The sequence below is a fragment of the Exophiala mesophila genome, assembly GCF_000836275.1.
Source record: "Exophiala mesophila strain CBS 40295 unplaced genomic scaffold supercont1.5, whole genome shotgun sequence".
Lineage (NCBI taxonomy): Eukaryota > Fungi > Ascomycota > Eurotiomycetes > Chaetothyriales > Herpotrichiellaceae > Exophiala > Exophiala mesophila.
The window spans coordinates 3,380,944-3,406,178 of NW_015622508.1; the positions used below are offsets into that span (position 1 = coordinate 3,380,944).

At 50.4% G+C, this 25,235-nt stretch overlaps 8 protein-coding genes and 1 non-coding gene across 9 annotated transcripts; 2 read left to right on the forward strand and 7 right to left on the reverse strand.

The window, feature by feature from the left end:
• Positions 1–205: 205 nt before the first annotated feature.
• On the reverse strand, positions 206–1,100 carry PV10_07883 (uncharacterized protein; the record flags this gene model as incomplete). The annotated part of the gene is made up of 3 exons (XM_016372840.1): positions 206–220; positions 267–905; positions 1,026–1,100. The coding sequence occupies 3 exons, from the start codon at positions 1,098–1,100 to the stop codon at positions 206–208; spliced, it is 729 nt and encodes a 242-aa protein (XP_016222172.1).
• Positions 1,101–6,394: 5,294 nt separating this feature from the next.
• Positions 6,395–7,294, reverse strand: PV10_07884 (uncharacterized protein). Its single transcript, XM_016372841.1, has 2 exons — positions 6,978–7,294; positions 6,395–6,875 (listed from the first exon to the last, which is right to left on the reverse strand). The coding sequence occupies exons 1-2, from the start codon at positions 7,141–7,143 to the stop codon at positions 6,703–6,705; spliced, it is 339 nt and encodes a 112-aa protein (XP_016222173.1). The 5' UTR covers positions 7,144–7,294; the 3' UTR covers positions 6,395–6,702.
• Positions 7,295–7,438: 144 nt separating this feature from the next.
• On the forward strand, positions 7,439–7,530 carry PV10_07885. The gene has a single exon. It is a non-coding gene; the product is annotated as a tRNA-Val (tRNA).
• Positions 7,531–7,670: 140 nt separating this feature from the next.
• On the reverse strand, positions 7,671–9,256 carry PV10_07886 (uncharacterized protein; the record flags this gene model as incomplete). Its single annotated transcript, XM_016372842.1, has 1 exon — positions 7,671–9,256. One exon carries the CDS (start codon positions 9,254–9,256, stop codon positions 7,829–7,831), a length of 1,428 nt encoding a protein of 475 aa, XP_016222174.1. The 3' UTR covers positions 7,671–7,828.
• Positions 9,257–9,612: 356 nt separating this feature from the next.
• Positions 9,613–11,423, reverse strand: PV10_07887 (uncharacterized protein; the record flags this gene model as incomplete). Its single annotated transcript, XM_016372843.1, has 3 exons — positions 9,613–10,037; positions 10,099–11,338; positions 11,388–11,423. 3 exons carry the CDS (start codon positions 11,421–11,423, stop codon positions 9,793–9,795), a joined length of 1,521 nt encoding a protein of 506 aa, XP_016222175.1. The 3' UTR covers positions 9,613–9,792.
• Positions 11,424–12,008: 585 nt separating this feature from the next.
• PV10_07888 (uncharacterized protein) lies at positions 12,009–14,070 on the reverse strand (the record flags this gene model as incomplete). Its single annotated transcript, XM_016372844.1, has 3 exons — positions 12,009–13,704; positions 13,767–13,876; positions 13,948–14,070. 3 exons carry the CDS (start codon positions 14,068–14,070, stop codon positions 12,009–12,011), a joined length of 1,929 nt encoding a protein of 642 aa, XP_016222176.1.
• Positions 14,071–16,055: 1,985 nt separating this feature from the next.
• PV10_07889 (uncharacterized protein) lies at positions 16,056–18,166 on the forward strand. Its single transcript, XM_016372845.1, has one exon. It carries the CDS (start codon positions 16,135–16,137, stop codon positions 17,962–17,964), a length of 1,830 nt encoding a protein of 609 aa, XP_016222177.1. The 5' UTR covers positions 16,056–16,134; the 3' UTR covers positions 17,965–18,166.
• On the reverse strand, positions 18,079–19,986 carry PV10_07890 (uracil-DNA glycosylase). Its single transcript, XM_016372846.1, has 2 exons — positions 19,355–19,986; positions 18,079–19,260 (listed from the first exon to the last, which is right to left on the reverse strand). Exons 1-2 carry the CDS (start codon positions 19,816–19,818, stop codon positions 18,420–18,422), a joined length of 1,305 nt encoding a protein of 434 aa, XP_016222178.1. The 5' UTR covers positions 19,819–19,986; the 3' UTR covers positions 18,079–18,419.
• A 25-nt stretch (positions 19,987–20,011) lies between these two features.
• Positions 20,012–24,505, reverse strand: PV10_07891 (uncharacterized protein). The gene has a single exon (XM_016372847.1). The coding sequence runs from the start codon at positions 23,901–23,903 to the stop codon at positions 20,409–20,411; it is 3,495 nt and encodes a 1,164-aa protein (XP_016222179.1). The 5' UTR covers positions 23,904–24,505; the 3' UTR covers positions 20,012–20,408.
• Positions 24,506–25,235: the final 730 nt, after the last annotated feature.

Genomic DNA, 25,235 nt, shown 5'->3' on the forward strand with positions numbered 1-25,235 from the left:
TGAGGATGAGACTCTGGAAAAGTCATCATGGGCCGTGCAACTGAGTGAGGATGAGACTCCGGGAGACCCATCAGCGGCGGTGGAACTGAGTGAGGATGAGACTCTGAGAAAGTCATCATGGGCCGTGGAACTGAGTGAGGATGAGACTCCGGGAGACCCATCAGCTGCGGTGGAACTGAGTTAAAGTGAGACTCTGAGAAAGTCATCATGGGCCGAGAAGCTGCGTGAAGGTGAGCCTCTGGGAAAGCCATCTGGGGTGATGGAACTGAGTGAAATGGAGCCTCTGGGTGAGCCATTAGGGGCGGTGTAATTCCATTGAAGTTTGGAGAGACTCCATTGACGCCTGGGGAATATCCGTTGAGTTCTGGGGAGACTCCATTAACACCTAGGGTGACTCCATTGACGCCTGGGGAATATCCGTTGAGGTCTGGAGAGACTCCATTGACACCTGGGGAGACTCCATTGACACCTAGGGAGACTCCATTGACGCTTGAGGAATATCCGTTGAGGTCTGGGTGGACTCCATTGAAGCCTGGGGAGACTCCATTGGGGCCTGTGGAATATCCGTTGAGGTCTGTGGAATATCCATTGGGGCCTGTGGAATATCCATTGAGGTCTGGGAAGATTGCATTGAGGTCTGGGAGGATTGCATTGAGGTCTGGGTGGACTCCATGGAGGTTTGGGTGGACTCCATTGAGGGGTGTAGAATATCCGTTGAGGCCTTGGTTGGCAGCGGGAAAACTTGGTACTTGTAATGGATGATATATAGGAGAGGCGTGGAGAGTCCGGTCTGAGTTGGGTCGCTGGAGAGGGTTATGACGTCTTTGAGACGGTTTCTGTAGAGACCTTCGAGTGGCTCTCGCCTGACACACAATTTGCTTGCTGAAACATCTCGAACAGGGCATCTGTAGGTGGATCAGTGAACCATTCTAACTATGCAAGAAGACATGCATGTGGACAATGCTAGGTCATCTAACGCCATAGGTGCCTCTTCAAGAAAACGTCTCAGGGGGAAAGTGACTTACCTTCTTATCGCATTTTGCCTTTGCCTTTGCACAATGTACGCAAGCGATGGGCATACGTTCAGTTGGAGAATCCATACTGGTTGGTTGGGGGTTGAAGTGGAGGAGCAGGGTCTGATAAATAGATAGACCCACAGGAAGTCTAGGCACTTTAGCGAGTATCCAAAAGGCAAGGATGAGAAGTGATAGTGGTCGAGGCCCCGGAGGCCCGTAGGGCTATCTGGAACAAATGGACGGGCGGGTGACTGGCAGGTGTTAACGTACCTATTATGCCACAGGACGATGTTGGATGTGGCCAATATGTAAGCGGGTTTGGGGGTGTCTGTCGAAATAGAAGCGCACGACCGCCGGACTTTGTCAGAGTAGATGGAAAGAATGAATATCTGACATGGGAGAATGAGGGAGACAAGGGCTTAGTTATAGACTAGACATTAGAAATGATGGAGACATGATCAATTTAGAGGAGGAGGAGGATGATCGAGATGCCGTCTTGATCCATGGGTGGAGGCGACAGGATGGTGGATCGTGGATGATGCACGAGTGGTGATGTGAGTTTATCAAGCACAAAGCACTCGAACACCCAAGAAACAAAGCACTAAAGCACTCAAGTGATTCGATAATACTAGTAGTACTCAAGGTGGACTCTGGACTGAAGGAACGAGAGAACGAGAAATCTCGACAAGCAGGTGCAGCATATGCCGTGACGAACTATGGGGCGAGAAAGGCTAGGAATTAGGTTGCAAGGTTAAAGTAAGGGCAGTATTCTGGCTTGAGTGTCCACTGTCAACAAAAGGACGCCTTTTGGAGTTTGTTGTTCGGCTGGTCTATACATACCCGACTTTATTTTGTGGTTCGGGAAAAGGTGCCATCAATACAGGCATGTGTATCACAGTGACAAAAAAAAGATGGTTCCTGTCTTTGTTGGCAGTGCGATACTCAATGGAGCAACACAAACCTGCAGCATCCGCATTGGGACAGCATTCGTGCGAGCTGATAAGTGGGTTTATGTAGGTGAGGCGATGGGGGAGCATGTACGCAGTTGAAGAATGATGATCAAGTCAGAAGGACCCAAGTGGGGGGAGGGGAACAGATGCAAAGGGTCAAAAAAATACTTCATGACCATGTACATCGGTGAGAATTGTGGTGATGGGCAAGGTTTGGGTGATGACGGTTATGATGCACGTCTGAGCCGGGATAATGAGTCGAGGGAAGATGTAACTGGCCCCTCGGTCACTATTAGCGCACACCCGCACGGGGGCCGAAGAGCCTGACGGGTCCTTGAGGTCCCTTGCACACGAGGGACGCGGGGGGAAACATTTGATTGTCTTGCCGCCCACCAATCAACAAGATCTTATTGAAACAATCATTCCCCAGGACGAAACAATGCCTATGACAGCCTGACGGCCAACAGCCACGTACCGTAAGTATCTAGTACTCTCTTGGTCAGCCTTTGGCTGTTGACCTTCATGACCCTGTGAGACTTGATGAGAAAATTACAATCCCCTCTTGGTATCATCTTGTCCGCATTGGTATGCATGCACAGCAGTGGCAGGGTTCATTGTGGGGCTGTTACAGTCGCACACTCTGCTTTACGTTGTTTCGTGATGACATTCTCGTGGTATGGGGTCGATGGCTGTCTAAACTTTGCTATCCATGGTCTGTTTGTTCTAAGTTCGGTTTACCTTTTGACAAGACACCACAGAGGCTTGTTGCTGCTTGTGCGGGTTTTTTCCTTTAAGGTGACCTGCAGACGCAGACAAGTCCCCGACTCGTATTTCTCGGCCGGTCGAGGTGACTAATAAACTCTCAAACCAGATAATGATAAAGTCAAATACGGAGTACGCAGCCTCAGATCGGCACTGTTTTATTTTAGGTTGTGGGTTCCCAAAACTAGCTCCGTATACAACCTAAAATTTGCCCAGAGATAAGATAAGATGCATATAGAGTTCTACTACTCCGTACTAACCTACCCTACGGAATACTTGGTAGTACGGAGATGCTGCCGCCCTACGAGGAACTCCTAAACTTGAAAGTAGGTGGAGCAGGTGGAGGGACCGAGGGGCTCCTTGGGCGAATTCGAGGCCCGAGGGCCCTCAAACCTTGGCCCAAAGAGACAGGCATGTGTCGAAGGACTTGTGTGGCCACCCACCTCATCACCTCAGGCACGAGACAAAAGCCATCTGGCTGAGTACTGCTAAAGACCTCGTTGCAGCAGCCGCAGATCCCCCATCATGTACTATCCAACCTCGTAATGCCATATGGTCCTACCTACAGAGTACATACGACTTACGTTCTGACCACCAACCTGGCCCTCAAGTACCAAGTACCAAGTAACCTACGGAGTAGTAGCCTCCTGCCCAAGCGCAAATAGAGGAAGGTGCGCCTATGGCTTCACAGTGCCAAAGGTGTAAGTAGTCAAACCATAATCCTCTTCCCGAAAGGCTTCTGCACAGCTCTCGGATAATTCTCGACGTATACGAAATGTTGACAGCGGTTGCGACCAGGACACGCACTAGTCGCGGGGCGGGGAACCTTACAGCGCGACCAACTTATATGCCAGGTTTAGTTAGTACCTTGGTTATCTAGGTGTACTTTCATTCAGTGAACCACCTGGCACATTGCATTACAATTCTCCCGCGATCGAACCCTAACAGCTTTGAAGGAATTTGCCGGTCTGATGCCATGTCCCCGCCTTGACACCATCCACAGTACAGACTTCAGGCAGCAGGCGACTTCCCATCAAGTGTCAAAAAGTGGGTAAAAATCCATGGATGAAGTCCAACATTTTGACTTTGGTCATTTCTACAAACAGGTCATCAGTAGGAATCTTGAACCTTACAAGTAAACTTTTTTGTTGCTATGTACTCGTGCATGAACCGCTCTTGAAAAGCACCTGACCAAGCTCTGAAGTGTTTAGGTTTTCAAACCGCGGCAAAGCCCGGTGGTAGATTTAGGCTTTGAGGATCTTTGTCGATCTGTTTACAAAGTTAGACATGGCAATCTTGGCAGCCTTGTAAGTCGCATTACGATGGTCAGTAGTGGGACTGAAACCTACTTTATATGCAGATAGCATAGTGGCATAAGTGGTCAGGCAGACGCTAGTCATGACAATTTGCCTTGAACGGGAGTCGCCATGCAAGATGCACTTGACCAAAAGAAGCCAATGTTGATCGGGCGCTTTGTTCCATGAAGTGACTTTTCTGTGGATTGGAAAAGCCAAAAAGCCCACATGGCACGATTCCATTCCGGAGTACGGAGTAGATTATTTTCTCAGTGGATAAATCCCGCTAACCGCTCTGAGCCCAAAGAGTCCATCGCAGAACGGTTAGAGTTACTTAGGGTTTTCGTTTTCAGCAAGATTCATCGAATTTGTTTATTGGCTCGCTTAAAGCGACCAGTCCACTTCCGCTAATTAGGCAAGGGCGGAAAGCGCAGGCTGAGGACCTCACCGGAGAGGCTGAGACAAATTACATTACATCGATATACGAAGTATTGTAGGAGTACACGTATGATCGACGATGCGATCTTTATAGCGCCAACGCTCAGCCTTGATACGCACCGACACATCACACAAAGGCGAGTCAAAAGCCTGCATGTTGGCCTCTGTTTGCAATTCGCGAGTAATGAATGCATGTTGCTCTAGACTCGAGAGGTCACGCATATCCATTCTATATTGAGATGTCTCCATCGCTCCTGCCTGATCCCCACGCAACCATAGGCTAATCCAGGAAAGCCCAAGCGAAGCCCGAAGCCCGGGGCGCCCAAGCCTCCCTAGCCTCCCAAGCCTCCCAAGCCTCCCAAGCCTCACCGAACTTGCTTCTCCCGCTTGTGTCTTGCTCCCGTCCTCATCTGTTCTCACGTGCAATACCTCCTTTCGAACTACTTAGGCACACAGCATGAACTCCCACCACTGTCCTTTTCAAGCCTACTACTCCAATGTATTTGCCCTATGCCTTTGAAACACAACAGTGTTCAAAGTAAATTTCCCCACATGTGACCACACCAAGCTGAATCTGCATCCCTACTGTACCTCAGGTCAAGAGCCTGACGAATGTTCTTCATCCAACCTTCTTCTGCTCTCCATTCCTATCCCAATAGTGGCCTCGACCGAGTCCAACCCACACGACTGGGAAAATTTGTCGAGAATTGGCAAACACAGACGAAACCAGATTAGTTTTCGACCCCTTCAAGAGGTTCAATGATTCCACCAACCGAATCAGATCACCGCATCACTGCATCATCCAGGCTCAATCCAATCCTAGAGCTTTCCTCGTACTTCGCAACACGGGAAAACTAAACCAAGACAAAGATTCTTTGACGAATTACACCACTTGCAGAAGGATGCAACTTAGGCACAGTCAGTCTTTCATGTGCCAAGGTTGTTGTCTTTCCCTCTCGGTGCAACTTTCAAGTCTGCCAAATTCGGTTGAAAAGCCAGCCTTGCATTTTTGGTGCCTGCTTCAAAGCTCAAGTCTCCTGGTTACACCCGATGGACGTCCCTGTCCTCACGTGCGCTACTGATTTTGTGTCACCGACCCGGGTGCCACTGTGTCCACCTTATCCTCCTTGGGACAGGCTGAGCATTGCTCTTCGATTGTGAATGTCTCAGATTGAGTCATCAATTACGAACAGTCCTGACCGAAACAGACATCCAGACATCCCTATCTCGAGGATCCAAATTCTTGTCAAAGGTCTCATCAGTGCGCTCGGGCAACCCGAGACCTCAGAGTCCGAATGAACCAGAGGCTTTGCCTTCGACTCCTGCGGTGAGAGGTGTGCAGCTCAGACATTGGGAAAAACTTTGTACAAGTGTTGCACCGATTTCCTTGTGACCATGATCTTGGACAGCCTGCTTGCGCCATTTCTTCAGCTTTACCCGGTTTTGTGGTTGCTCTTGAAGTAGCGTGACCTTGGCTGTGATATACCAAGTCCATGGCCGAGAACAGATCGACATTGCAACCAACTCACCTCTGATGAGTCTTGTCAGCCTGACCCATCCGTGCTCTGTCTCAAAGTTGTGAAGGACAACTACAACAAATCGCCCCTGGGCCACCCTACCCTCAGGGATCTTGATCATGTATGTACCTACGCGTGTGCAACCGGCTATCTCGTAGATTGTTGATATATTGGCTAACATTACATCTGGTAATGGTTTGGACGAGGATCGATGTTGGAACAAATGGTTGAAATTCCACGCCATAGTCCCCACTTGACTCACACCCATTCTCGTTTCAGCACTGCGGGTGTGCCAAAGCAGGAAAGCAATGGTCAACGGTCCAAAACTTGGAAGTGAATCATTTTCTCGGTCCTCGCAATCCAGCTATGTGTGCGTCCCTACATGTCCAAATTTAAGGAAACGGAACGCTGTTCCTAAATCTTGATCAGTTGATGTTGGGAACATCAAGTATCTCATGCATGTTTGACACCGCTATCGTGACTAGGTAAAACCTATGGTATTTGTTTTGCTTTTTGACTGTGTTCTGAAATATGGCCAATACACAAGAGGTCTCAATGTCTCGATGCGATGGCATGTCGTGGAGCTCAAGGAGAACATATGCTAGTCTGGAGAGGCGGTGAAATGTAATGATAATCTTATAAAGCAATGACAGTATCACAATCAATTAGTGACTATAGGAATGGCCACGGCAATGTTTCGGACATAGAGGCCGGCGTTGTGGCTCTAATTGTCGTTTGCAAGAAGTCGTTCGACCGCTTTGACCTTGTCCTCGGCTGATTGAATCTTATCTGTCCTGCTTCCGATCCTGATATCGGACTGAATACGAACAACACCTTGGTCGTGAAGTAGCTGGTGAGCCTGTCCAATTACCCGAGTGACTTCATCCCAAGATCCTTCTATCCAAGGAGTCAGCATCTAAACAGCCTCACAAGTGGGCAATTGAGCAGGTTCGAGTCCAGGAGATGAGGACATCTGAATGGACTTATGGGTGCGCTCACCAACAGTTGTCCCTGCCGAATGCATCGTATACTTCAACCCACTTTTCTTCATTAATCTCTGCACCTCTGCAATCTGCGCTGAAACGCTCGCCGTTGGTGTCCCCAGAGGTATTAGACAAAAGTCCGCGGTTGCCTTTGGTGGGGTCTTCAGAGATACGCCAGCCATGGTTTGACGGCGCGGCTGTTATGTCTGGCTGTGATGACGGCTATCTGTTCGCTGCAATAGACTTGCGATTGTCTGTTATTAAAGGATTCTTGTGAGGTAGATGATATGGCCTCCACGCTCGTCTTCACATCGGTAATGTCACAGTGAATTGATGTATGAAGTTCATGGATGAGCCTCGAGAGCTGCCTTGCCCCTAATGAGCCTTGGCGTATCCTTCCCTATTGGTCAAGGACACCCATTTTTTTTCAGGTGTAGATATTTTTTAACCCGTGATTTTTGTCCCAAAATAATCACAGATCGACTGGTGTAGTGGTTATCACGTGTCGTTCACATTACAATGTGTGCAAATATCCGACAAGGCCCTGAGTTCGATCCTCAGGTCGATCACGTGTGACAACATTTTTGCCACAACAGACCCAATATCAAATGCATGTTTACAGGTCTGAAATGCAATTCTTTTTACCCTTCTGTTGTGGACAATTATAGTAGAGACAGACATGATGGACAGAGCCTTGACGGTCTCATGGATTCAGGTATCACGGTACGATCAGGACGTCTAGACCGGATCCGTGTTAACAGGCTACCATTACAACATTGAAGAAGATGCACCTGCACGTGAGGTATGTCTTTTTGCACAAAGTGCTGTGGAAGCCAGAAAGACTGCCGACATCCCTGTGGACCACACTTAAGCCACAAGCTGAAGTAATTGAGTGACGGTGTGGTTTTCGATGTTGTCCACCATATCCAAGACCTCCTTGGCCCTGGCCTCACCTACGACAGGATTAACCAAGCTGAAGAACTTGTCATTGACTTGATCTCTTGTAAACGGATGCTGTGATTCGCCGAGTGGGAATGGAATCAGGACTTCATCTGAGGTCCCGTCCTCGTACTCAATCTTCAGTTTGGAGCCGAATTGTTTCAGAGACGTGTCTGGCACGACACTGATCTTGTCTGAAAGTTGACGAATACCCGAGTCGTGGAGTCGATCCTGCTCATAACATCGAACTCCGTTGTCGGATCCATAGAGGTAGCTGTTGGCGGTAGTGAAATAGGCAGAGAACTGCGCATCGACCATGTTCTCGGGGTGAATCTTGTTCGGGGTAGGGGCACCTACCACGCTGACATTGTTCGGACTCAAGGACAGGACGATGGCGCGGACCTGGTCAATGGCCACTTTCTTCTTGTCGTGGCCCAGTTTGGCGGCATGTTCAATGAAGCCATGAGTCATTCGACATGCCGGGAAAGGTTTTAGCGAAGTGAGAAGGAACTCCCATCGATGGCCTAGATCACTGGTCAAGTAGTCCAGGTCTTTGTTCTCTTTGGGGCTGTAGCCGTGCAAGAAACCAAATGTGCCCTCAATGATGCTGGCCGCACCGATGACACCGGCCTCGGCCAGTGCTACACAGAGAAAGGCATCGTGAACTGCAAAGCCCGGATGCAGTCGCTTGTTCCAGCTACCGTTTTCGAGGTATTGCATGGAGCCCGCAGCCTTGGATCCGGCGAGGCCAAATGCATTCTCAATCACGTCGGCGGAAAGATTCTTCAAGACTGAAATGGTGGCGACAGCACCAAAGATGCCGGCCGTCGCAGTATTGTGGAAGCCTCGGGCATAGGCTTCATTGCCCAACTCCCTGCCCAAGCGACATGTCACCTCGTAGCCTACAGCAACGGCCAAGAGAAAATGATCAATGTCGACCGATGCACCCAAGATTTCAGCTTGAGTCAGACCGGCGGCTATCGAGGTGACACCGGCATGAAGCGTACCAGGAGCATAAGTGTCGTCAAAATCGAGGGAATGGCCCAGGGCTGCGTTTAGCAAGCCGGCAAACTGTGGCGTAAAGGTTTTCCCTTTGCCCAGGACAGTGCAAGCACCCTTTTGTCCACCCAAGGCTTGGACAGCATTGCATATTGAGACTGTGGAATCAGAGCTATGGCTCGCGGCGAGGGTGACGCCAATATAGTCGATGATGTACTCCTTGAGACTTGCTCGGATCTGGTCGGTCAACAAGTTCGTATCGGCATTAGCTGTGAAGTTGGAAAAGATTCTGGTGACTGGGGGAATCGAGGAATGTCCATTGGTGGTGGGGTTGGCGTCACCATTGATTGCTGCCATGTTTGTCGGTTGGTATTGAAACTCGCAGATTTCTGTCAACTTTCTCAACTTTCACAATGGTCTTAGAAGGGTCAAGAAGGACAATCTTTAACGACCCAATTCTTGAGAAGGACGATGTCGGGATAAAGGAAGCCAAGTCGAGATCGAGACCAACCTCCGCACTCCACGGGGGATGGTCGAGTGTATTATTATTGACTACCTAGGTAAGTATTTACAGTCGATGGTCTTCTCCGACCTCGGGGATGCGGTATGTGATCGATCCACCCAAACTTCGAGATTCCCTCTTCAGATCTCCGAGACAAGAATGTGTCGTGTCACTTTCGAGTTCCAATCAAAATCCAGAATGTCGACCTTCTCCCCAAAAGTCCCCCTCTCGAAAAACGACATCGGAGTTCAACACAATGCCATTTGATTCGATAGCCGAGGTTGAGGTTGTCTAGCCGGTGCCTTTATTACTTGTAATTTGATCTTCATTTGGTCCAACAGCATTATTGATAAATTGGCCCTGAGGATACATCCCAGTCACATGTCAACCTTTAAAATATTGATGCTGCGTTGCGTCGAGGCTTCATCTCGACCATCAATGGAGGTTTATGCCAGAGAAAGTAGACCTTGAGCCTCTGGAACCATCCATCCCAATCTTGCTCACCTTGTTGATCTGCTGACGGTTTGGTCATCTCAAACCTCCAAAGAAGTGTAGCCAGAATCAGACGCATCTCCGCTTTGGCCAGATTGTTACCTATACAGTTTCGTGGTCCCGCCGCAAATGGCTGGAAAATTCCTGGTGCAGCAAAGAAGCATTAATCCCTGATCTGCAGCAACACATCAAAACACAGACTTACCACTGGCATTGTCACTTGCAAATTCCTCTGGTCGATTGGCTAGCCACCTCTCCGGCACAAATTCCTTGGGGCGTGCAAAATGTAGGGACGATCGGTAGGCTATGTGATGCGCCGCAAACACTCGCGTTCCCCCAGGCAACAAGTATCCTCCCACAACCAGTCCTGCTGTTGGGATCGTCCTCGCCGAAATGACTGGTGAGGGAATAAAGATACGAAGACCCTCTTCCAAGACGGCGGAAAAGTATGGCAGTTTTGCGGTGGATGCCACCGTAATCTGCTCTTCATCTTCAAATCCGTCGATCTCTTCTTGAACCTTTTTGAGCACGGTGGGATTCATCAACAGAAAATAGACGAGTCCTGTAAGAAGCGTTGCCGTCGTCTCCGAGCCGGCAATCGCAATGTCCGACGCCGTACTCTTCAACTCTTCAACTCTCATGCCTTTGACCTGTCCCTTTTCGTCATCACCTACAAGTTCATGTTTGAGGATGTGGTCCAGAAAATCCCCCCTCTCCTTGTCCATTGCGATTCTTCGGTCGATCCTGGTTGAAGACATGTCGTAGAAATCACGCATGGCCTGAATCAGCGATGACGGCGTACACAATGCCGCAACGCGACCTAGTCCCCATCGTTGGATGATCCCAATGTACATTCCGCCGGCAATATTGTCGAGCAAGAACTTTTGCCATGGATGTGTCTTTTTGGTGCCTAGGCTCTCAAATGATTCCCCAAAGGCCAAATCCCCCATGATGTCAAACGTGGTCCATTGCAGCCACTGAGAAATGTCCAGTGGGCCATCCTTGCTCCCCTGGGTCAGCCCCCTGATGAGCATGTCGACGTGGTGTTGTAGGCGGTCTTCTTGCCGCCGAAGGCTTTGTTCCGAGAATGCATGCGACAACAGTCGTCGATACCGTCGGTGGTCCATACGATTGGCATCTAGAATTCCAGTGACCCCGTTGACGCGATCGATAACGTCGCTCTTCTCGCATTCGGCGTCATTTTTGCGAAACCCATACACGTCACGCCAGATACTGCTGTCGATAAAGGACACCTCCGTTGGGGAGATCCGCACAATCGGCCCGTATTTGTCGTGCAGCTTCTCCAGATACTCATGATTGACCCCCTTGATACACGCGAGATCGTGAGGAATACTGCTAACAGCCTCTAGAAGGGGCCCTGGTATCACCTTCAGGGGTGAGACATACAGTCTCGAGTATATGAGGAACACCGCTCGACAAATGGCCTCGACATTGTCAGTACATGTTTGTTTTGATAGGCAAGTCAAGTCCTACCAGAATAGCTAGCCCTGCTACAATGTATATCATCATGTTGTTGTCTTGCAAGCTGGCCCTGGAGTTGATATGGACGGTCCAACGAGACAAAGTTCCGTAACAGCCTTGAGTCTTGACAATGGATTATATAGACTGGTTTCAGGCAAACTGCACGTGGAATCTCAATAGCGATGTAAACCATTGACCGCCCCGGGGGCCATATTGGATAGAGACCGTTCTGATATCATGCCTTAAGGCCTCCCTTATGATTTCTCGGCCATGTAACCATAAATTGGAGAATATGATACCATAGCGGGGTTTGCCCAGCCTCAAAGGAATCGAAGATTTGGGCATCAAATCGGAGGGTCCCCCAGCAAGTGGTACAGAACAGCGAATGCCCTTGCATTTGAGTCGAATCCCTACAGTTGCTCCCGACTTGTCGTCTCACTACTTCACGCTCTCGTGAGCGCGTTTTGTCATTCGCTCTGGCGGTCCACCGCCATGCAGTAAGCTTTGCTGAACATTATCGAGCGGCGACGCCTCTAAGAGCCATGGGGTGTTAATGACAGGGGATGTTCATGCCACTCGACGCCAACAAACGAGCGGCACACCCAAAGCTTCGTCACCCTGCGCCACATTTGATTAACCGTCCACTGGATACAAAAATGAAAGCATCTTTAAATCTTTTGCTATGATCGGGCTCGACACGGCTTGTTCTGAGATGAAGGTCAACATTCTCTGGCACCAAGATTCGGCCTCGACAGGAACGAGCTCTCTTAGGCGTGAGTCGGGTGAATGTCGAAAGGCGTAGAAAATGAGCAGTTGGCCAAACATTTGGCCCGATGCGAAATATTTTAGAGGCATAAAGTTTTTCATCTTGGCACATAGGTCCCATGTCAGGGGCCAGTTCATGGCGTATTGGAGAGATTCAGCGCACATTGCTAGATCTCTTTCTGTCAAGGCCGAGGGGGATTGTATAGCTTTGAATAGGAAGGGCCGCCCGAGATGAAAGAGCGAAACACGATATCGGGTGTAAAGCAGGGCAACAACCACAGCGTCCGCTGGACAGGTGAAAGACTGATCTGGAGTGTCGTCGGAATAGTTGAGGGTCTTGGGAAGATTGTGGCGCCACTGTTCAAGCTGATGGCGCAGTTCATCGGCCAAGGTAGGAGAAGGGTTGGCGTAGAAGAGTTCGTCTCGGATTCTGCTTAGAATGATTCGATGCGCAATTTGAGCAAGAAAGTGATAGTGGTAGTAGGAATCGTCTGAATTTCTGGCCCGCGATTTGCTGACGTAAGGAAATGCGGTAAATTTGGGGAGAGGCACAATGTCTTCAAACTCCTTGAGCCTACTTGCAGGCAATTCCAATTCTTGAACAATGACCGTCTCCAAAAGAATGGCACTCCAGAACAATCTAGAATGCATGTCGGCGAGCCACTCATCATGGGGTTCGGGCGGGCACTGCCAGAATGCAGTGCAGCTTGTGGCGGCTCGTGTGGTCATCATCCACTCGTCCACAGGTCGCATGGTTTGCGCAAAAAAGACTGCCGAGGTGAGGTAGTACTGGCAGCTTTGGATGTCGCGTTCACAGAGACAAAAGCCAATCCTCCGTCTGGCTTCGTTGAAGAAGCTCAATCCGGCGATGTCCTCCTCCATGACGCGCAGGACCAAGGGGCTGAGGGATGCACGTTGAGGCACGTCGAAGCCGCCTTCCTCGAATGCCTTGAGACCCATACAGCCTAAAGTCATGACGTTGAGGACGAGACAAGATTCGATGTCATACCCAAAGCCTTCTCGAACCACCTGGGCAAGGGTACTCAAAAAATAGTAGTCACGATCGATGAAGGGGTAAACCCGGTTGAAGGTGTCGAAAAAGGCATTGGAAACTTCTTTGACGCACGACAGACCAAGGGCAGAGAGCCAGTCGGGGCCTTGCAGACCAAGCTGTGGTTGAATCGACGGGTCGAGGTGAGTTCGATCGGATTCGAAACGAGTGGGATATGACCTATCGAGAGCGGCAGTGATATCGACTAGTTTGGAAGGGAGACAATCGGTAACTCCAGGCCAATGAATGGTGCGGTGAGCACTGAAGGAGAGGACCGAAGGGGGTTTTGAGTTGGCAGAAGGCTGCCTGTGACTCTGGGACTGAGGCGACAGTACTGATGGAATTGATCTCACGGATTCAGCATGATTGGGACTAGCAGCCTGTACTCTCGCTGTAACGGGTGACTCACGATCCTCGCGAGATGGAGGAGTCTGTGTGGTTGAAGACAAGCGATCCAACTTGAGTTCCATCCGTCTCAAAGTCCCAAACATCATGCTCATGGAGACTTCATTTCTAGCGTGGGAGACGCGGTCAGAATATTGATTTGTGGGCAAGAAGGAGGACCATTGACGTACTTTGTAGGTTTCCGTTCAGCATAGGAGCAATCAAGACCTAGATCTCTGCACAATTTACAAGGGTAGTCCTCATCGCACCGGGTTTTTCTTGATCTGCAATTCTCACATGCCTGCGCAATGAGAGTCAGTGTCCATTTTCAATCTTGCCCAGGTTTCGCGATTGGGGAGGGTATGTACGTACCTGTCTGGCGATAAAATTCCGGGCCTTTTTAGACGGTCGTTCATCGTCGTCTTTGACATCATCATATGTATTAAGATGGTGGGTGATACCATTTCCGACTGGGCGACTACCTCCAGAGGTCATTGCGAAGTAAAGGAATGATTAAACTCCAAATACCAGGCACGAAAACTCGATTAAGCGGTACAAATGTTGGCTGTTATTGAAGATGAGTCGAGGGAAGAGATGAAAAAGTCCGGTGGATCCGGTATGACTCTGGCGGCTGGACCCACCACGTGGTGCACATGCACGACAGGCTGAGAGAGTCAATATGCGTGCTCACTACTCCGCAGAGAGGATCGTGGGGATATGGGCAGGGGTTGGATCATGTCCTTGTAAGGGACGAAGGTGGGTGGGTGGACGAAAGTCGGTTTCTGTCGATGACACGAACCTGGGATGCCGGCTATTCACGGATCTGTGATTGGCTCTACCAGAATGACATTTTCGGTAGGACAGCTGGGTCCAGTGAGAGTACCACAAGCTATAAGTATGGATTGTAGAAGAGGTGTCGAGTAGAGACCGATGACAATCTCATGAATAGTGAGAAATTCGACGCAGATTGTGGTACATAGACAGAGGAGGAAGGAAGGCTATGAGGAATGGGCATCGCGTATGTAGCGCCTTCCCTACGAATGGGATGGCTGTTAATGAGGCAGGTATGACGATCACATGGTCTCCCTCCTCATTCAAGATATCAACCCTCAGCAACTACAAGAGGTCCCGATGCCACTAATAATGCTCTAAGGGCGACTCACTCCATAATGGTCATGGTAGTCCAGGATGAACTCGGCGGTTCCTGCCATGATGTATACTCCCTATGAGCAAGGCTGAGAACCATGGAGAGCATAAGCTTAGACGCAAAATCATGCAAGATAATGTTCCCATGACGAGGAATGAGCCACGCACATGACATCGTCAATGCAACGGTGTTTCTGGCCAGTGAATCAGCAAAGCAATAGATGGCGACAGAGGTTGTAGGCAAGACTGCTGGATATGGGCGCAACTGCTTGCACGTGACTGCCCCTCTTAGGTAGGTTACAACTCTTGGAGTGTTGCGGTACCGCAGTTCATGCGATGGGCTTTATGTTAGATAAGACTGCTCGATGATAGTAACGTTTCATTGTTGATAACGTCCGGGTGGGAGGAAGGGCGGATGTCATGGTATCACTGAAAATCGAGGTAGCAGTGGTTCATTATTGGGCCTGTGGGTATTGGCCCTGAGTACCTAAGGTTAGTACCTAGTACCTAGGACCTACTTAGTGCCTACTAAATAATGAGTGCGGGGGAGAATTGAGCGAGGGTGTTCAGTTTTGGAAGGTTAGCTTACTTGACGCTGGCAGAAGGCAGGTCAAAAGTCCAAGTTATATATTTGCTCGTAGCAATCTGTGTAGCTAAGTAGCCAGTGCAGCTAGGTCATACAGACTGGCCCAACACAATGGGCCCAACACCATGAGAGTGAGTATACGTTTGGTTGGAAGCCATTCTTGCGGGCATGGCTTTCAAGTCCTGCGCCATTAACGCTTAACCATATTTAGCCACAGTAGTCTTGGATTCTAGGGACCAGCCACCAGCCACCCCATTAATAAATTGAACCCAAAGAGCTTGGTCCATGCTAGGCGTTAGGCTATCACTTTAGGTACCTAGATCTAGGCACCCCCGGGCCTCTTAGACCCGGGAGGCTCGAGCTAGTCAGTCGATTACGCGCGGCTTCTCCTCACTAAAGCGTCCTCAACCCAACCCATTTCAATATTTATCGTCCACAATTTGATGTCACGGTAGCAATTGATTCGACTCTCAGATTCCTCCCTCATCTCTCCTCACACTTTACTCTCAGAGATGCACTGTTCACATGAAGGTTCCCACATCGCTAGATCGTGAGCTTGACTCGAGTTACATCAGATGCTCGATCTAGACACCACTCACTCACGGTAACTTTTGGTTGACCATGACCTCGTGGTCGGCCACCACCCAGGTAGGCGATGGTCAAGGTGGTATACCGTTCACTCGTTTTCGGTGGTGGTCTTGTCACTTCACCACTGTTTGCTTCGTCGAGATGATAATCCACTCGTTCGCACATCATGGTCCTTGCTTCGTTTCTGAAATCTGGCCCTGTGTTCCCTTCCCCCATCTCCTCGTTGCTGCTCATCCAAGATGTTGACCTTGGTCCAACTTACTTGGGCAATTGCCATCGCATCAAGCAGCCTCTCCCACTTGGTTCAAGCCGTTCAGGTCAACCCTCTACCAGCTCCTCAGAACATTACCTGGGGATCCTCGGGCTCAAAGTCCATTGCTGGCTATTTGGTATTGAATGGTCCGTCTTCACAGATCGTCGACGACGCTTGGTCGAGAGCTTGGAATACCATCACCACCCTGCAATGGGTCCCAGCTGCAGTAGAGGCTCCCTTCCCTTCATTCGAGGCTTTTCCTACGGCGACTGCTGCTCCTTCCAGGGTCAAGCGGCAGAATTCATATCTAGGTCAAATCGATTTGACCATTGAGGATCTGGAAGCCGATCTTGAACTTGGTGTGGACGAGTCTTACACTCTGGACATCACGTCAAGTTCTACCTCAGTCAACATCACCGCAGCAACTGTTTGGGGTGCTCTCCACGCATTCACAACCTTGCAACAATTGATCATTTCAGATGGTCATGGAGGCCTACTCATCGAGCAACCAGTATCCATCGTTGACCATCCTAATTACTCCCACCGTGGAATTCTTATTGACACAGGTCGCAACTTCATTAGTCTGAACAAGATCCAAGAACAGATAGACGGCCTTGCACTGTCCAAACTCAATGTCTTGCACTGGCATCTGGTCGATTCGCAATCATGGCCCGTCCAAATCGATGCCTACCCTGAGATGGTCAAGGGTGCGTACTCGACCAAGGAGATCTACTCTCACGACGACATACGTGGAATCATTGCCTACGCTCGAGCCCGCGGCGTACGAGTCATTCCCGAGATTGATATGCCAGGCCATACTTCTGCAGGCTGGACAGACATCGACCCCGACATTGTCACTTGTGCCAATTCATGGTGGTCCAACGATGATTGGGCTTTGCATACCGCAGTGGAGCCCAATCCTGGTCAACTGGACGTTCTCAACAACAAGACCTACGAGGTGGTTGCGAATGTTTACCACGAAATTTCTACTATCTTCACAGACAAGGTCTTCCACATCGGCGGTGATGAAGTGCACTCCAACTGTTTTAACTTCAGCTCTCTGACTCGTGAATGGTTTGCTGCCAACGAGTCTCGCTCGTACAACGAACTCCTTCAACTTTGGATGGATAAGAGCCTCCCCATTTTCAACTCGGTGCCTGACCGCCGTCTTATGATGTGGGAAGACATTGTCCTGGCCACTGACCATGCCACCAATGTCTCTAAGGACATCATCCTGCAATCCTGGAATAACGGTCTCACCAATATCCAGAACCTCACCTCGCAAGGCTATGACGTGATTGTATCCTCGGCCGATTTTTTCTACCTCGATTGTGGCTTCGGTGGCTGGGTACCTAATGATCCCCGGTATAACGTCCAAGCCAATCCTAATGCCACGGGTCCTCCCACTTTCAACTATCTGGGTCCTGGAGGATCGTGGTGTGCTCCATACAAGACATGGCAACGAATCTATGACTACGACTTCACGTTGAACCTGACTGATAGCGAGAAATCCCACATACTCGGCGCCGAAGCTCCATTGTGGTCCGAGCAGGCCGATGATACCGTCATCTCATCCAAGATCTGGCCCCGGGCCGCCGCCCTGGCCGAGCTCGTCTGGTCTGGCAATCGAGACCCTGCCACGGGCATCAAACGCACCACCCAATTGACTCAACGCATCTTGAATTTTCGAGAGTACCTCGTGGCCAACGGGATCCAAGCAACCGCACTGGTACCCAAGTACTGTCTACAGCACCCTCACGCCTGCGATCTATACCAGAATCAGACCATTATGGCCGATTACTTTGTCGCAGGCTGAAAGTCTTGTGACCGTCTGATGGTCAAGTCCTTGGTTGACTTGTTTAATGCGGGTGGTGTATATTGGATAGGAGGAATTGCTGCGGCGTCGCTCAGCTTACGAAGAAACGTAGTAGTACAGGTGACTGAGGTTGAATATCGACCGACGTAAAAAGCATGCATACATCCGCTGCATATAGCTAAGGCCCGACGCTGATCATGCTACCCTCATAGTCCATGAAATACGAAATTTGATCCAACACCAAATGAGAACCTGGTCGACCAGACCATAGAGCTATACGCCAGGCTCGCACGCATGCTCCCACGTGACCATCAATCAATCGAAGAAATGTGTTGGTACAGCTTCGACACGCCTACTTTTGCCATGATTGTTCCCTTTAGAGTTGCCAACATCGTTATGTTTCCTGACTGGTAGTACCGCCAGGCACACCTGGCCACGCAGCAGTGCTTGGGCTTTTATTTCTGGTTTTCCCCATCCTTGAGCTTCCCTTGCTCCTCCAAGCGGGTTAACTCCTCGAGCGCCTCGATTGCATCATCGTCGTCGACTCCTTCAAATTCTTCTGTGGGTGATACTTTGTTGACGTCTTGCTTTTCTGGCACAGTGCTCACGACAGCCGCTTTCTTGTCCGACTGCGCGCTATTCTCGTGGGTCTTGTCCTTGTTGTGGCCGTTGATCCCCTCCCCCGACTTCCCCTTGTCCTCACCTGGTCCACCGTCACTCTTGACAGCAGCCACCGGCTTAGGCACATTCAGATCCCAGTTGATCCCCGCCCCCTCGCCGTACCTCTGCTCTAGAAACTCATTACACTTGATGAAGTGACCGTTGTTGAAAAACCCGGGTGGTTTATGTGCCGCCAAGGGGCTAGGATGGACGGATTTCAGAACCAGGTGTCGAGCACCAGAAATGCCGCTGCAACGTTTCTGAGCCGGGGATCCCCACGCAAGAAACACCACGCCCTGAGTCCGTGTCTTCACCACGATGTCAATGACCTTTTGCGTGAATTTTTCCCATCCACGGCTGTTATGGCTGTTGGCCTGCCCCGCCCGCACCGTCAAGCATGTGTTGAGGAGGAGCACCCCTTGGTCAGCCCAAGGTGTCAGAAGACCTGACCGACCCGGTGGCGGACGGAATGACGGGTAATCGACCGCGATGGCTTTGTAGATGTTGGCGAGGGAGGGCGGTGCAGGGGTCGGTGGGAGAACTGAGAAACAGAGGCCGTGAGCTTGATTGGGGCCATGATACGGATCTTGGCCCAAAATCACTGCGCGGACCTTGTGGAGAGGACAATGTCGAGACCTGAATGAATCATCGGTTAGTTTCTAACGTGACAGTGTAGATTGAGGTATGACATGTTGATGCCGTCTCATGCCATGATAGAATCAAGCCATACCAACTATAAACCAAATCCATGGGTGGATAGATCTTCTGGGTGGCCACCTCCTTCTGGAGATACCTCTTGAGATCGAGAAACTCTCGAGAAACGATCTCATCCTTTAGCACAGCCAGCCAACTTTCGTCCAAGGTGTCGATCTCGAGCTGCAACAGACTTTTTTGCTCTGAATTCAAGCCAGCGAGCCATTTCTGTTTATCGAACTTGAGCGTAGCGGGTGAGCTTGACGAGGACGTAGTTGATGAAGGGTTGGAGGGAGTAATCTTCGGGGCGCCGAAGAAGGAGGTCAGGTCGGCATTTTTCTTGGGCTTCTTGCTTGCGTCCCCTGTGGGTGGCACGGCGGCTTTGCGCTTGAGTGACATTCGGAAAGACGAGACTTGGATTGGTCGAATCGAGGTCGGAGATGGTAGTGGATGTACAGAAAAGGTCAACAAACGGCGGCCTTGGGCGTGGAGCCTGAGCATGCGTAGAGCCTCCTTGAAGTTCCGTATTCCTACTTGTTCATCAATCCATTCGATGCTGCGTCTGACTCTTGCTTCCACTCCCAGCTGACGTCGTCTGTTTTATGTGTGAAAGATGACATAAAGTCTTGTGTAGGAAAGGAAGCGCGAGAGTGGCGCGTCGGCACGTCATGACCGCGGCCGTGACTCGCGACGCGTTTTTATTGGAAGCTTGGAAGCAAGATTTACAATTGAACATTGGACACGTGACACAAAGACAACAACACCTTTACTCGCAGCTGGTCAATGAACAATTAATTCCTTCATCACAACCCGAGTTCTGATCAGGTCTACACGCTCAACCGATGGCCGATGGTCTTGAATTGCGTCGCCATCGATCCTCAACACTGGCAGATTCCCATCTGCGCTGCATGGATTGTGTCCTCCACATAAGGTACCCTCTCGGAAATCTCCCCACTTGCGGTCGTCCACGGATTCAAAAAAGGGTATCATGCATAATCATAGTATTAATTGTCGATACATTAGGCCAATGCTCTATTGAAATCCTCGCTGAGATCCATCTGTGCGCCATCGAACATTGATGGGTACTGAGATCAATCGAGGGTGATGGGATTATCTTGGTTGTTTGGAGCATTGGCTTTGCCCGTAGATTTGTTGGGCATTGGACGTCCCTGAGACATGTTGGGTCGTTGGTTTTGTAGTGGTTGCTGCTGGGCTGGCTTCATCACCCCATTCGGACCAGCCCCAGGAACTTGCATCTTTCCCCCAGACCGGCCTTGACCTTGACTGGCTGTTGTAACATTAGCTGGGTTCTGAGATTTGGCCTTGGCTCCTCCAGCAGAAGCATTGCCACCAGGTCCTTGCTTCACACTTGATTGGCTCGTTGATTCCGGCCGCACCGGAGTGCTGTTCGCTTCCTTGACGAACGTGCTCAGAACGTCGTGAACCGCTGACAGCAAAGGTTCTGGCTGATCGGTCAGACATGCTGCAGCATTATCCAACGCGAGCCACGGCTTAGGGGGATCGGTCAAAGTCAACACCTCTTGTCTAAGTTTGTTTCGGAGAGCAGTGGCTGAAAAGGATGGCCGGGCATAAGCTTGGAACTCCTCTAATGCCGGTCTCACCATCCACATCGTTTTTCTAGTCCTGTCTGTATGAGGTAGAATTTCAAGTCTTGCGATGAGACTCGGTTGTTGGTCCGACCCAATGTCTTTGGCCGTCTGCGGCAGGGTCGCAAAATATTGAACGGCAAACTGATGTACTGTTCTTGCAAGGATATGAACTCTCAACGTATCGTCCTTCTCCGTACTTGGCGTCTCACCGACAGCACCGTGTCTCTTTTGCAGCTTGTGCAGGAAAGAGACTACGGGATATGACATCATTAACGATGTGAACAGATCTCGGATCTTGGTCGAAGTTGGTCCATCATCCATGGCCAGAATTTTGGAGTATGGTGACGCTAATAGGGCATGTGGATTATCCCCAGGTGGTGAGAACTCGAGTCGAGGGGGCTGGCCATTGCTGCCCAAGGAAATTCGGACCGAGAGCTCCTCGGTATCAGAGGCTTTGTAATAGGAGACACAGACCCCTGAAGAAGAGAGTGATTCCAGTTTGACCCCTGGGAGATGGCGGATCTGCTGAATGGTCGATATCAAAGTTTCCAGGCGAATTGCAGTCGTCACAATGGTGGGGATGGCCGTATCCGAGACGGCCGACGTCGCCCTGATTGTGACAGAACGCTCTTCGGGATTCAGTAACACGTTTTCGTCAAGTGACGGGTCGACAAGTTGGCGCAACGTGTTTGTGCTTGCACTCGTATCCATCTTGGCGATGAAAATTGCTTCTTTGCTAGATGGGTCAACACCCTCGAAGCGAATGTTGATGACATTTGCAGCTGTCCGAGCTCGATCGCGAGAGACTCCAGATGCATCTCTACTTGAGCTGGTGGCGGTACGTGGCCGTGCCCAGTCCAAGGGAAAGGATATCTGAGGAAGCCCAAAAACATCACCAAAGTCTGGAATTCGCGGTAGTTGGTACTTGTCTGTGAGTTTGGCAAGATAATCCGCGCTGCGACGCAGAGAAATGAAGCCAGTTGTATAATCTGCCAGGCGTTCAAAGTAAGCAGGGGTGAGCTCCTGGTTGACATCGATCCGCTGTGAGAGGATGACGGAAAAGTGAGTGGACACGTGGGTCTCTGGATGGCTGATCTGGCGTAATAAGCGCCAAAAATCCCCGTTGTGAGCGTGAGTAATTGCCAGGAAGTAGTCCGGTCCCCACTGAGGCTGTCGAAGCATGTCAAGTTTGACAATAGGACCACCAAACAGAGACTTGATTTCAACCTGGGTAAACTTGAAGGCGCGCATAACCTCCCATCGGGTGCCCACAACTGCGGCAAGAACGACTGATTCCATAATGCTGGCACGAAAGTTGAGTAGTTTAGTGGAGATGTCTGAGGCCAGTGCTTGTGATCGGTTGACCTCGAATTGCAATCGTTCGCTCTTTTCCGACACTGGGCTGGTGACGATCGATCCTGTGACAGGGTCAATCCTGAGATCAAGGTAGGTTGACCGGAAGAGTTGCAAGGTGAGGGAGCATTCATTGGGATCGGTATATGATAATCTTTGCTGGACACACAACTCGGCGTTGGAGAATAGCGGTGTCAATAAGAGGCTGTTGTAAATGTCGTCAATGACCAAGGTAGAATCTTGTGCAACAACTTGACTCAGAATGTCTTCGAAACGGAGCGTCGACTGAGTGACGTTGAGAGCGAGATTGTGGACTTTCTTGCCTTGGCGCATCCATTTGATGTCGAGATATGGAAGGTCGGGGACCGGTGACATGGCGCTGGGTTGTCGGCCGCTTGATATTCCCATCTCGATCCAACTTTTGTAGTTGGGTTTTTCTGTCCAATACTGTACTATCAAATTACGTCGGATAACCTCGACACGCAGATTGCCAGCCCAGTGGGTGCGACTCAATTCGACGGCCTGTTTTTGGTAGGCGGCGAGTTTGTAAGAAAGGGCCAGTTCATGTAGAAAAAGGAAGCAGCCTTGAATGCCGTCCCGGTCAATGTTTGAATTAGAACACAATTCGATTTCGGAGCGCAGATTGTCGGAAAGTTTTGGGGCGGGAGAGAAAGTGAGGCGAAAGTCGACTATGCGAAATGGAGAGTCTGCAGAGTCGTCTAGGATGGATAAATCCAATTCAAACATGTCTGGCACGGTGAAAGTGACCCTGCCGTCATGAACATGGTATGACTTGAGCTGAGGAGGCAGATTGTCGATCAGAGCAAGTTTGACAGTGAGCTTGCGATTCAGAGATTTTAACAGGGACAGAATCTGTTTGTTGGAAAGAGGTTTCTGCGGAACATAGCCGAAGGTCGGGAGATGTGCAGAGCGGCCGGTGGAAAGGATTTCAGCGGCGGTTTTTAGGTCAGGGTTTGGCAATTGGAATCCGGCAGCTTCTTGTCTGAGGATGGCGGCAGCGGCAATAGTGTCCCAATAGGCCTGGCGTTGTCGCATCAGCCAGTAATTAATGGAGATGGTCTTTGCAACATGATCGACATTCTTGCTCCAGTCGAGGAGCACGGCAAGCTTGATGAAATCGTTCCTCTGGTCGTAACAAAATCGCATCAAACGCTCCTTTTTTTGCAAGTTTGCGTCGGATTGATTGTTGATATGGCCGTTTGGCAGAGGTCTATCTGGATCGGTTCGGTCGGGGACTTGGATAGTGGCCAGTTGCTGAACAAGACTAGAAAGTCCATTCCAACAAGACTGAGTTGCGCGATTGATCAGCGTTGCGACAGGCAAGTAGCTGTCTCTTGGGACGAGTTGAAGAATGTCCTGCGGCGCATCTAGGAGAGGGTCTGAAAGTTTTTCTGAAGCGGGCACGGAAACATTTTCAGACTTGCGAGGGAGATCACCGTTCGGGCGTGACTGCTGGCGACCGGGGGAGATCGCGGCAACAGGGTGTGGAGATTTTTCATTCTTTATTGACGGGGAGGAATGAGCGGTGTCAGAGGCAGTTCGTTGAAGACCGTTGAGCACGCGGTCGCCATTTACTGTAGGCCTTTCGCCGTTCCCGTTCATATTGAATTAGAGGGGGATAGCAAGTTCTGCATGGCCGGCAGAGCAAAGAAGGAGGGCCGTGTCAGGCGAGGAAGTGGCGTGTCGTAGCAGGTCCAGGGTATTGTTGTCGCAGACCAGGCAATGGTTGAGTAATTTGTCGGGCGTCGTATGAATGGGGCGGTGAAGCGACAGCAACGACACGAAGGATGTTGGTACAAAGGGTGCGAGGGTATATCAGCGTGTGGGATGTGTTGTGATGGTGTTCTTTGTGGATTTGGCGAATGAGGCGCTGGTGCGGACAGAGGTGGAGTGCAAGTTTGGCGCTCGGTTGTGGTCGAGACTCTGGGCAGGTGGGTTGGGCCTGATGGATGCGATCGCGATGAAGTAGTAGAATCGAGGGTCGACTATCTGTGATGGTGAAATTGGAGGGGACGGTCAAAGTGCGAGGGCGAGGGCGAGAAACGGGAGGTGAGTGAAGAGGTTGGATAGAGAGTGGAAGAACAAAGCGAAGATCGAAGATCGAAGATGAAGGGATGGAGGATGGAGGATGGAGGATGAATGGACGGGGAGGATGAATGGACGGGGAGGATGAATGGACGGGGAGGATGAATGGACGGGGAGGATGAATGGACGGGGAGGATGACACGCGCGGCAAATGAAAAGACAAGGCAAGGCAAGCATGGGCAGGAAGGAGCCTCTGAGGAGCTTCAGAGAAGCAACAAGCGCAGACAAAATGCAGCAAACCAGCGTAACAGCAGCGTGCCAGGCATGCCAGGCATGGCAACCAAACCGAGCAATGGCCCGAGGCGCCCAGGCTTTGACTGTTTGGCCCGCTTGATCGCTTGATCGCTTGATCGCTTCATCGACACCAGCACCATCGCCTGAGAGCCGTCTTCTCCCCAGGTGGAGCCCGAAGCCCCAAGTACCCACGGCACCTACCTACAGAGTACGGAGTAGGTACCTAACGACATGTCTCTCTGTTTGTCCGTACCTTAAGGTAGGTGCCTACTTGTGAATTTACTACCTACCTACCTAAGGTAGGTAGGCTAAGGACGTAATTACAGGTATCGCTAGGCGGCTATTCGACGTTATCATAGGCTCGGTCAGAGTCCCCGAGAGGTACCCAGGTAGGTACTAAATGTAACCACTACTATGCCCATACATCTTCAGTAAGGTACCTAACGTTCCTAACTTCCTACGGTTTCCTGCCATTCTTTACTCATCTTTGCCTCAGAGTTTAGAGTGGAGTCACGTGCCCGTCAATAGGTGGTGCTGCTATTCACACTACTTAACCTTGCTACTTAGGTACTTTTAGTGCCACTTTCTCCGCCTCGAAACACGAGCCAGCAGGCA

Bases quoted from the DNA above. Each gene is read 5' to 3' on its own strand.
- PV10_07884 (XM_016372841.1), bottom strand. From the start codon at position 7,143: ATGGCTGGCGTATCTCTGAAGACCCCACCAAAGGCAACCGCGGACTTT. The intron at 6,876-6,977 runs GTGAGCGCACCC...CTCCTTGGATAG, and splicing joins TTCGGCAGGGACAACTGTTG to AAGGATCTTGGGATGAAGTC.
- PV10_07889 (XM_016372845.1), top strand. From the start codon at position 16,135: ATGTTGACCTTGGTCCAACTTACTTGGGCAATTGCCATCGCATCAAGC.
- PV10_07890 (XM_016372846.1), bottom strand. From the start codon at position 19,818: ATGCTCAGGCTCCACGCCCAAGGCCGCCGTTTGTTGACCTTTTCTGTA. The intron at 19,261-19,354 runs GTATGGCTTGAT...TGATTCATTCAG, and splicing joins ATGGATTTGGTTTATAGTTG to GTCTCGACATTGTCCTCTCC.
- PV10_07891 (XM_016372847.1), bottom strand. From the start codon at position 23,903: ATGAACGGGAACGGCGAAAGGCCTACAGTAAATGGCGACCGCGTGCTC.